This window comes from Cucurbita pepo, chromosome LG13 (assembly GCF_002806865.2).
Source record: "Cucurbita pepo subsp. pepo cultivar mu-cu-16 chromosome LG13, ASM280686v2, whole genome shotgun sequence".
In the NCBI taxonomy this organism is placed as follows: domain Eukaryota; kingdom Viridiplantae; phylum Streptophyta; class Magnoliopsida; order Cucurbitales; family Cucurbitaceae; genus Cucurbita; species Cucurbita pepo.
The window spans coordinates 95,487-107,049 of NC_036650.1; the positions used below are offsets into that span (position 1 = coordinate 95,487).

The following is an 11,563-nucleotide window of genomic DNA, read 5'->3' on the forward strand; positions in this document are numbered from 1 at the left end:
GATTTCAAGCATTAGCAACATATAAGAAGCCTGTAACTTCAAATCATCATTCCCAATTCTTCACGAGACAACATACAGAATTTGCAGTGGAAGAATCGGAGCATTGATAATTCATCTATGAATTTGAATTGAACCTCATTATTATACATACACACGAATGTATAACTTCAGACGAAAGCGGACCAAGAATAAACAATTCAACAAATAAAGATCCAAATAACTCAACACCTTTCCAAAAGTAACACTACAGAAACTAAAACATTTGACATATTTTGGGCATCTCCCCCCATTTCAATCCTATTACCAACGAAGCTCAGGGGAACTTGGGAAGCAAGCCTGGAGCAATAATCAAGGAAGGATACCATCCCTTTCCCAGATTCCCAAACAGGTTCTATTTTCATCAAAGGAATTGCCAGTCGTCCTCATGTGCCTCCTCCTCTTCGTTCGGCATGTGCACCACGCCATCAGTATCGCCCTCCGCTAACCTACTACAGTTATCCAATGCATTGCCCTGTCTCCCTGAATTCGTGGAATGTGTTTCAGCAACCGTGAACAATGGCGCTCCATCCGACTCGTCTGCCAACTTTGATGCCCGATAACAGAAATCATCGAAATCATCTGGCACCAGACAAAAATTTCAAAAGAATCAGGAAGCATCAATCAAGTTGTTATCCACGATTATGAAGCTAGAGTGCAAACCTTTGTCTCGACAATAAAATCCAATTGCTAGAGAAGGATCCATGGATTCTAAGGGGATGTGCCGGATAACACTACAGAAAACAATGCATTAACATATGAGAAACAAAAAGAATTGGCAAGCGAAAAACAGTAAACCACGAGACATTTATGATATGGAAAAACTCACTTGCAGTGATAAGAGGAAGTATCTGCGTCTAGGTCATCCTTGTCAATATTAACTACCTAAAATGGAAACATTGTTAGACAGTCATTATGATAACTTAGATTTATTTACAAATATGTCACATTAAATTATCCTGGAGAGAGACATGGAGACGTTTGTTTGGACAAGACATTATAGTATTCATTACGTTTTATCAATTTATTAGCTGAGTCCACATGCCTACAATGGAGCATTGAATCTCACCACCTCCCAAACCTCATCACACGAACTCTCCAACCCTTTTAAAATCCCATTGTTCCTCTCGAGCTAAGGGACATCTAATACTCTAACCCACCCTTTCTCTAACACGAATCGGTGAGTTTCAGCCACCAACACTTCATCCTGTGGCTGGAAATTAACAGCTCAATCTAGAACCATCCCACATCTAAAGTCAAACAATTCCTTCCTTAGAAGAGCCTCTTCACATAGGATTACTGGCAAAGTCCTGCAAACCCCTTAAGCACTTAAGTCTTCACCAAATAACTTCCAGCTCCTTCTCATTCTCATCGTCTTGAACCCCCACTTCTGACACGTTAAGCCATCTTCGAGCACCTTCACAAAGGATGACTCTAATCTTGGAGGAGGCTCGACTCTTTCAATCTTAGTTAAACCAAGCGCTTTTAGGAGAATGATATTTGGCGCATCTCAAAAAGAATCCCATGCCCCTCTACCTAACAAACCAAGTTCCTCTCACATTCAAAACCACTTGTACCCAACACAATGCCTCAGGTGCTCATCATCTTCCGAAGAAAAGAAGGTCACTCGATCTTTGGACAAGACTCTCAAGGCAATAGCTTACCCACATCACTACCCCCAACTTCAACGTAATTTTTGAGAGCTTGGCCTTACTAACTCTTTGAACTCCACTCCTTTCCAAACTAGCTCACTTTCAACACAAACCTCTTTTGTTCCACCCTCACAACAAGAGGCTTAACTTCTTTCACTCTCATGGAATCCCCCAATGAAACACCACCTATCTATTATGATCACCATAATGATATCACACGTCAGACACATACAAAAGCAAGGATAATTTAGATATTCTTAAAAAAGGATCTCCAAGGAAATTAATGTACCTGCTGAACTTCATGTGGATCAAGATAAAAGGCATTTTCATCTTGAACACCCACAATGTATGTTGAAACACTGGGCTTCCCTCCCAAGATGCCGAGGCTTTGAGGAAAGGTAAATGTCGTTTTCAATGATAGGATGTACCTTCACAAGTTGAATAAATATGTTGAGCATAAATTTCTAAGCTCCAATTTCTACTAGTCAAACTACAGAAATAACATGTAGGTCTCCAGAATAGTCAAGTGAGGCTGCTATATTTTAGCAAACAAGCTAGTAAACATACATGCACCTCTTTATGACAATCAGTAAAAGATTACAACATGAATAAAGATTTCAAGATCTCTACTAAGACTAACGGTATTCGGAAATTGATAAGCCAACAAGTAATGGTTTCTAGGGCCTGGGGCAATGAAGTAAATAGCCATCGGCCTTTTTGTTATCATGGCTTATAAATTGAACATAAAGAGAACTTTGGTTAGTATGAGAAAGGATCCCAAGGAAATGAGCAGGTTCCTAGGGCCTGCTCATTTCCTAGTTCAAGGAAATGAGAAGGTTCCTAGTTAAAGCCACACTTCCTACAAATGTAGTATCAGAGCTACATTTCCCATTTAAAGTTTGATTTTATCCTCCAATTAGCCTAATCCATATGCAACAAATCCTCCAACCTGACATCTTCACATTTCGTGTTTCCAACTTTCTTTTTAAAAAACCAATTAAACAATAGACATTAAGTGCAACCTTCCCCCACCCTTCCCACAAATCCTCACACCATGAAGCAATGCTAGACTTAAAAGAGTTTGATACAGCAACAATTCTAAACCTAGAGAGCCAAAATTTGCAACTTCTTACCGAAGCTTTTAATTCTCAATAAAACTGCTCAAGCATGAAGATGCAAAACCAATTATTAGGGGAAATCTATAGCCTATAAAATTACTACTTCTCGTATGAGAATCCTATTTCGCTGTTATTAAAATGAGAGTTAAGCCCAAAGTATGAAAAAAAAAAAATACAAGCCAGTGAACAACTCTAACATACCTTGGATTGATTTTTTCAAGTCCAAGAACCAAAGGAACTAATAAAAGAATGGGGGTCCAATCAAGTTGGCCTTTTGAAAACTCAAAACAATGTCTTGAGGCATCATCAATGTATAAAACTGGAGCACCACCTCTCTCTCCGTCTTCGTCTCCAGAAACAATGTAAATGGCCATTGGAAGTTGCTGGTCTTGGAGATTAGGGGTCTCCCTCTTTAAGCGGACAAGAGTCTCCCATGACCTACACATTGCATAAGGTCCCACCCATGACCCAGCAGCAAGGTCATAGGCCCTTCCTGCCTGAAGAAGATTATGGATTGAAAATGCTGATTTCTCTGAGTCACCAAAAAGGTGCAAGACTTCAACATATTCTTTATCCAATGGCTGCCAATTAAAGACAATTACTTTTAATGCTAATTGTTTAGGAAATACATCAGTAAGTCAAACAAATCTTTCAGTATCGTCACCATACAGCCATACCTTCCGAGAAGTCTTTCTCCAAGATCTTCCTAATCTATGAAAAAGTAATGCCTGTAAATAATACAGAGATTAATAAAAGGAAATAACATAATACCTTTTTGGAAACCCTCATAACCAAAGTACAGTTAGTACAAATGCATAAATAAAAATAAAAATCATCAGAACCGAGAGCGAGAACAGCAATGGCTAGAGTATGAATTTGTCTACCTGAGCAACAAGCATTTGACTGCTTCTTAGCATGCAGCCCCAATTTACATCACTGGTGTATTTTGAGTCTTGAATAACATTGAAGCCTATAAGTGGAGAGACAAAAAAGTTAACTGCAAGTTGTCCAGGAAACATATGCCTTGTGATACAAGTATAACTAAAAGAGAGCATATTTCATGAAACCTTTACGATAGGTAATCAGAATTCTAGATGAAAAATCTAGCTCGAATCCTGCTGAACCATTGCTAGTAACATCATCAGGAGCCTGATCCTGGGAAATTTTATGGCACACACCAAGAAGCCATATATCACCGCCGGAGCTATAGACACCACTCCTGTGAGAACCCAATATGCGCTCCTGAAGTCTCCTCATTGAGCCACTAGTCATAACTTTTCTTACAGTTGTCCAGACATTTTGTCGAGAATGAAATGTCTTCTTTTCACTAACAGAGGGCTCTTTGTGATGTTCAAAGATTGTTAAAGTAGATGTAAGGAAGCTTGACCATAAGGAGGCTTTGGAGGATACGTGATCTTTAGACCCTAACTCTGGACAAACAGATTGCTGAGTTCTATCTATAGTATCAGTTGTACTTTCAGAAGAGCATGTTGAATTCAGATCTTTCCCCCTTCCCATGAAAACCCTTCATTACCTAGCCAACAAAGTGAAAACAATTCAGAATACAATGACTAGAAACGAAGTTATTTCAAGAAAATTCCATAAGTCAAAGTTAATATAGAGATAAGAAAAAATTAAAGGGCGAACTTTTTATAGGCCCAAAAAAGGGCGAGTTCCAGAAAAAGAAAGCACATGGAATGAAAATACAGTACAAGAGGGCTCATGGATTACAGATTCCAGTCATAATAGTGTGTATTAGTGACTAAGAAAACAAAGATGAATGTAATTCGTACTTCATTTCATCTCTCCTTAAAACATTCTACACGAAGTGAATGATCCACATGAGTGCCATGCTGTTTTGGTTCTGTAGCCTTGAAACTTCTTAAAGAGCTAACATGAAGAAAATAGCTCCAACGGAAAAGAATAAGACCAACAGGATACTTACACAAGTTCTTAAAAAAATTCGTCCAAATTGAGGCATCAAACTTGATGAATAATTAAAAGAAAAAACAATCATAAACTGTTAAATGCTCAACTTTCATTTTAATTAAGACAGAATAAGAGCTCACCTTTAGAGATGGCTGCATTCAATCACTTTGAATATATATATACAGAACTGAAATGCGTTTAGCAAGAGCATGATTGATGAAAACATGTTTCAAGTTTTACCAAAATGATTTCAAATATTCAAAGTTGCGTGCACATGAAAAAGTTAATGATGACAGCTGATAACAGGATATCTCCAGTCAAAACATTGAAGAATTCGCTCAACATAAAACTGCGAAGTCATGAACGCACAACCGAAAGCAAACAAACCTATTAGAAATTGCAGAAAATAAAACAGGAAGAAACGAAAAAGAAGATCAGTGAGATGAAGAAAAATCCAAGTAGCCGAAACATGAGAGAAATCGTCAGGAAAAACAAAGAAAAAAACCTTCTGAAGGCGTTAGAATCCAGCATCCTCTATTCAGCGCAAGAGCCTCCAGGCAAGCAATCAAAGTAGGAATTCGCAATCAATTGGGTTCCCAATTTCACAAAATTGTGCGGCTTCAAGCACGAGGGATTAAGAATTGATTGTAATTGCGTAGGCGATCAGCTTCCCAGTATATAAAAACTGGGTTAAATCAACGTCAATGGGGGAATAAGGATTCATTATTGAAGCTGCTTCATTTCTGATGAGCTTCGACTTCGAATGAGTTGTCGCTGAGCTGACTTTGGGCTCTATCACTTGGGCTGCACCTCGGCCCATCTTGGACCCTATAAAAAAACCCTAAAATTAAAAATAATATCTTTATTTATTTATTTATTTATTTTTAAAAACAAGTCTAAAAAATAGGCCCATCATTCTCATCTTCCTCTCTCTCAGTCTTCACGCCGGCTCCTCCTCCTCGCCGCCGCGGCTATCCCGTTCTGACCAGGCCGTCGCCGCCGATGCCTTCCGGCCTGTCGCAATTTATTTTTCCGTCTGCCCGTCGCACGCCACCATCGGCCTCTTCTTTCCGTTGCATACTTCTGCTTTCGTCGGCGACTATCAATGAATTCGAACCAAATCGATCCGGATTCCAATCCTAGGTCATTTGCGATTTTTTGTACTCTGTTTTCGGTAAATATAAGAATTTTCTAAAAGTTATTGTTCTTACTTATTTCATCTTAATCGTTTGCAGCTGCGCCTCGTGAAAGAAAGCATTTTGTTGCCGTGAAATTACCCTATCAATGGCTCTCTTTCGAATCTTTTACCCCCGACCATCGTCATTTCGATTCAAGATCTCCACCTTATCTACCCTGCAGCTAAGTACAGTCTCTTCTGCCGATTTATTCTATGACCATCTGCAGAAAAACAATGGTAATGTGGAGAAAACCCTTACTACTGTAAAGACCAAGTTGGATTCCAGATGTGTCAACGAAGTATTGCATAAATGTTCTTTCGAACTGTCCCAAATGGGTCTTAGATTTTTTATATGGGCTGGTCGACAGCCTAATTATAGGCATAGTTCTTTTATGTACACTAGAGCTTGTGAACTGATTGGACTTAATCGAAGTCCATGTTTGGTTTTTAATGTTATTGAAGATTATAGAAGGGAGGGTTGTCTTGTTGATATTGGGATGTTTAAGGTTATTTTAAATTTGTGTAAAGAAGGTAAGCTTGCCAAAGAGGCTTTGTCGATATTAGGGGAAATGGCTGAATTTCATTTGCGTGCTGATACTACAATGTATAATCTGGTCATAAGGTTATTTACTGAGAAGGGGGAGATGGATAAGGCGATGGAGTTGTTGAAAGAGATGGATTCAGTTGATATTGATCCTAATATGATCACTTATATTGCCATGCTCAAAGGATTCTGTGATGTGGGTCGTCTGGAGGATGCTTATGGATTATTTAAGGTTATGAAGGACAATGGATGTGCACCCAATACAGTGGCTTACTCCGTGCTACTTAATGGTGCCAGTCGACATGGGGATCTGGAAAAGCTAATGGAATTGTTGGAAGAGATGGAAAAACAAGGGGGAACTTGCGGTCCAAATACTGTCACGTACACTTCCATAATCCAGAGTCTATGTGAAGTAGGCCAGCCTCTGGAGGCATTGAAGATATTGGACAGAATGGAAGACTTTGGTTGTGCTCCAAATCGTGTTACAGTTAGCGTGTTAGTAAAGGAATTTTGTAAAGATGGTCACATGGAGGAGGCTTATAAGTTGATTGATAGAGTTGCTGCAAGAGGTGGTGCTTCCTATGGTGATTGCTATAGCTCACTTGTAATATCCTTGATTAAGATGAAAAGGATTGCTGAGGCAGAGGAGCTATTTAGAAACATGTTAGCCAATGGGGTGAAGCCCGATGGCGTGGCTTGTACTCTCATGATCAAGGAATTGTGCTTAGAGGAGCGAGTGGTAGATGGTTTTAACTTATGCAACGAAGTCGATAGGAATGGATATTTATCTTCCATTGATTCTGATATTTATTCTCTTCTTTTAGTTGGACTTTGTGAGCACGACCACTCTGTGGACGCTGCAAAACTTGCAAGGTTGATGCTTCAAAAAGGGATTCGTTTGAAACCTCACTATGCTGAAAGTATCATCAAACATGTGAAGAAATTTGGAGACCAAAATTTAGTTATGCATTTGGGTGGAATAAGGGAATGACAAGCAAATCCTTCCAAGAACCTAATATGGTTTAGAACTAAGGTTTTTAGCAAGCTTCAAACATATAGGTTGCTTAGCCATAGTGTAGATATGGATGTCAAACCAGTCTCAATTGCTTATGGGAGAAAAGAAGATTGTCACGACCTTGTGATCCTCTTGAGTGTTTCACTTTACTGATTGCTGGAAAGGTGAGACAAAAGTCCTTCCTAACCACAAATCAAATCGTACGTGTTAGAGGTTACGAGTTCTATTTTGATCGTGTACCTGAAGTACATCTTACTAGTTTCTCAAATTTCAATATTGTCAGGTCAAGCGAAGATGCGTTTAAAATTTCGATATAGCCAACCTGAAGCACGTTCAATAGCGTCGCCAAGCAACGCTGCCCTGTATTCACAAGCTCGCTCATTGCCACCCAAGGTCCTACGGCAGATTGTGAATTGTTGATGTCTTAATTGTTGAGAAGAGCATTTCGAATGAGTGTACATTAGCCTTTGACACTTGTTTGTGCCACTTTTCCTCATTGGGTTTGGCTTGGTCCTGACTTCTGCAACATAGTTTGTATCCGTTTGAGTGAATGAATCGAAGAGCGTATATGGAAAGATAAAAGACACGTGGTGTATTGTATTCACGAGGCATACGTATTTAGAGATGTTCATTTTTCTGGTCGAAAATGGGAGAGTTTTTGAGTTGACTAAATGCAGACAGAGAAGTACAATACATTCATCATCCCTTTTTCTGCACTCCACTCCTATTATTATTACTTTAATATACATGTTTGAAATATTTGGGACTTTTTGTAATATTTACTATTATTATTATTATTTTGTTATTAAATGACTCGTGCCTTTGATAATTTGTGAAACATCATTCATGGAACTAATTTTGAAATGAAATATTTCAAAGATATGATTAAAATAAGTTTAAAATTCTAGTAAAATTTCGTTAATATTTTATTACATTTCATCCGAAAACATCAATTCATCCCTTATGTTATATCAAACTTGTCAATGATAAAATTTATAACCTTGCACTTGAGTGAATATTTTTCTATAATATAATAAAAACATCAAATTATCTCGTGTCATGTCAAATATGTCGATGTCAAACCTTATAGGCACAATGGACTATAAAACTCTACACTGAAGCGAGGTGAAACGAAAGGCGCCTAATGCTAACATTAGCTATTTCAACACTTTCATTCTCTTCCAAAAGCATCAAATTCACCATCCAAAGTTAGTGCCAAAACTAAGTAGTTAAAACAAAAGGAAACGCCTCTTACATAGTGACCATGACAATTAAGTGACAAAAGAGTTCAGTCAACAATCCCTTGGCATATCTATGGAAGGGCATCATACTTCTTTTTATAAGAAAGAAAACAAAACGTCCACTCTTCCTCAGATGGTGCTCTTTTATTTACTCCTGCACCCACAAAATCAATTACCTCTATATCAGACAAGTATAAACGTCTCCACAGACAAAGAAACAAACATTATGCAGAAGAATTCACCTTGATTCATTCATAACCTCTACTTTCACTAGTCAACACTAACAAAAGCCCTCACTTAGATCCTCATGGCTGTTATATGTACATTCTCGCTCGAAAAATGTGGGATACCCCATAATAACAGTTATATGCTGGTTCAAAATACATTTCGAACGTGTAAACTATCCGGTACATCGTTCTAGTCTCGCTCATCCCTGACAGTCACATTGTCTGAACCCATCAAGTCACTAACATATTGACCCTCTTAACTTTTTTCACTTCCTCTGATTGACGTCCCTATCAGCTATCAGGAGTTAGTTCTAATATAGCCTATACACCTTATGGAAGAATGACCTCCTTTGATTCGAAACTGAACAAACTAGGAAAGGAGTCTGGTCTCTCTAATTAACTAACTTATTTGTATAAGAATATGAATGGATGAACTTGTCCATTCAGTAACTGTCGTGATTTCAGATTTTATATGCAAGTTGCGCATAGCAGTAGTAATAACAGAGAAGGAGATGTCGCATACCTAGTTCTCATCCTCGTCACCACCATCCTCCCTATTCTTCTTGAGGCGAGTGGTACCGCCCACTTTAATGATGGGCAACTTCATCTCACCGAAAGGTGTGTTGACACGAATATTCCCTTTTATGGTGTAGCCAGTGCCTCTTCCTCTAATCATTTCCCAAAGTGCCGAACCGAAGTCCTTAGGCCTGAAAGTGATTGGTAAGTCGACGTAGCTGATCCCATTTTTATCAATGGGTGTAAATTTGGAGAGATCCGAGCGTCCAATACTAATATCAGAGAGCCAAACTTCACAGTCGAGGTCCTTCAATCCCAACTCAAAGTCATTCTTATTTTCCAATTTCAAATGGAGAATGGCAACAGTTTCTTCAAATGAAAATCTCTGGAAATGTATCTTCTCAATACTGACGTCGGGCTTGTAAGGAATAGGGATCTCTCCAGTTTTCTCAAGTGGCAATGTCAGTCTCCCAAAAACAGGCACATCCACAATCAGATCAACCTTGACCCTGTAAGGAATGATACTGCCAGGTTTAATGTCATTATATGTGTTCTTTATATCATCATAAACCAACTTCAGAGGAATTTTGACAGTCTCCTCTCCATGAGCATGAATTGTTCCAGCATCAGGAATCAGACCAGAGATCAGTTTCCTGCCATCACTCTCTATCAAATAGTTAATGTCAATTAGAGGAATGGGAACAGGATTAGGGTTTTTAACCAGAACATCAACGACAATCTCAGCCTTCTCAAGATTGATCGAGATAATATGAATCCCAGTGACATCGGCAGTCGGCTTCCCGAAACTCATCTTTTCTTCAATCTTCTCGCCAACGTCATGCATAAAACCTTTCACTTTGTTAAGGAATCCACCCTTCTCTTCATTTTCACCTTCCTTCTTGTCTTTGTCTTTATCACCCCTTTCTACGATCTCAGGTCTATATGAAGACGCCATAGCTTCATTGCAAATTACAAATGCACAGATTTAGAACAATTCTCAGATTTATTCTGTTCTAAAAATTCAAAGATGCAACTGGATGGTAACGTAAACAAAATATGTATTGCAAAAGAAAAATGCACCGTTTGCCTCAACAACATGAACCAAAATTGTAGAGACTGACAACAATAGTTTCAAAATCAAATATCATCCTGTAGTGATCAATATATTTTCCGGCGAACAATACTAATGCCGAAAAGTCTACCAAACTAACAAAACATCCGCAAGAAACGATACAAAATACATTAACAATTTAGCAATAAGAAAACCTGGAAAAGCAATGGATTGAGTCAGATGAGGAGGAGACGAGACAAGTCGAGGAAAACAAATATGAAGAGGTTGTAAGAAACAAAAAGAAAAGCGGAGGGAACATGGAAGAGAAGAAAAATGAGAGCAGAAATTCAAAATGTAGCAGTAGAAAGGAGAAGAATTCACCTGAGAGAGAGAGATCAGAATCGCAGTGGGAGCGGAAGGAATTGAAGCAAGAAGAAGAAGAAGAAGAAGAGAGGAGAGAGATTTAGATCCGAAGAAGGAGGACGAAATGACCGATCAGATTGGCGCCAAGGAACACGTTGTGGGCTTTACGCGCGGCCCATCGAATTTCTTGCCATGAATAATACTTCACGTGCCTCCACGTAGACAACACCCATTTCAACCACCAACATATTTTCTTTCCAATATATTTATAATTTTTATATTAACAAAATAATAAATTCTACAAATTATCCTTTAATTTCCCCCTAAATTTCCATAATAAAACAACGTAGTCAGGTTAGGATAATTGGAATTAAAAAATAAATAATTACGCACGCAATCTTCTAAAAATATTTAAATTATAGGAATAAAATAATTTTCAAAGCCGCCCAATTTGCAAATTAATGACGTCATATAAACTTCTTTTTTTGACCCTCGATTTATATTCCTAGTATTTATATATTTCAATTTAATTTCATGCAAAAATATTAAAAATCGAGTTCTTTAAGTCAATTTTTAGTCATAAATGGGAAAATCTTTATTTTATTTTATTTTTTAAATTAATTTTTGGAATAATTTAAAAATTCAATACTTAAACTTACCCGTTGGGTAGAATTTCTATATAATTCTCTAATTT

The 11,563-nt window shown here is 38.1% G+C and overlaps 3 protein-coding genes across 5 annotated transcripts; 1 reads left to right on the plus strand and 2 right to left on the minus strand.

The window, feature by feature from the left end:
• Positions 1-82: 82 nt before the first annotated feature.
• Positions 83-5,472, minus strand: LOC111809270 (cysteine protease ATG4-like). Its single transcript, XM_023695709.1, has 9 exons — positions 5,241-5,472; positions 3,874-4,340; positions 3,691-3,776; positions 3,484-3,534; positions 3,008-3,387; positions 1,978-2,116; positions 866-921; positions 700-770; positions 83-618 (listed from the first exon to the last, which is right to left on the minus strand). Exons 2-9 carry the CDS (start codon positions 4,322-4,324, stop codon positions 401-403), a joined length of 1,452 nt encoding a protein of 483 aa, XP_023551477.1. The 5' UTR covers positions 4,325-4,340; positions 5,241-5,472; the 3' UTR covers positions 83-400.
• A 154-nt stretch (positions 5,473-5,626) lies between these two features.
• LOC111809271 (pentatricopeptide repeat-containing protein At5g47360) lies at positions 5,627-8,237 on the plus strand. 3 transcript variants are annotated; one of them, XR_002817199.1, is made up of 3 exons: positions 5,627-5,878; positions 5,971-7,671; positions 7,755-8,237. XR_002817199.1 is itself a non-coding variant. In XM_023695711.1 (2 exons), exon 2 carries the CDS (start codon positions 6,020-6,022, stop codon positions 7,445-7,447), a length of 1,428 nt encoding a protein of 475 aa, XP_023551479.1. In that variant the 5' UTR covers positions 5,627-5,878; positions 5,971-6,019; the 3' UTR covers positions 7,448-8,237. The 3 variants fall into 3 exon arrangements, 1 of the variants encoding a protein (XP_023551479.1); XR_002817198.1 differs by having other exon boundaries at positions 5,971-7,635; XM_023695711.1 differs by having other exon boundaries at positions 5,971-8,237.
• Positions 8,238-8,597: 360 nt separating this feature from the next.
• Positions 8,598-11,006, minus strand: LOC111809002. Its single transcript, XM_023695291.1, has 3 exons — positions 10,888-11,006; positions 9,463-10,412; positions 8,598-8,866 (listed from the first exon to the last, which is right to left on the minus strand). Exon 2 carries the CDS (start codon positions 10,408-10,410, stop codon positions 9,463-9,465), a length of 948 nt encoding a protein of 315 aa, XP_023551059.1. The 5' UTR covers positions 10,411-10,412; positions 10,888-11,006; the 3' UTR covers positions 8,598-8,866.
• Between the last annotated feature and the right edge of the window lie 557 nt (positions 11,007-11,563).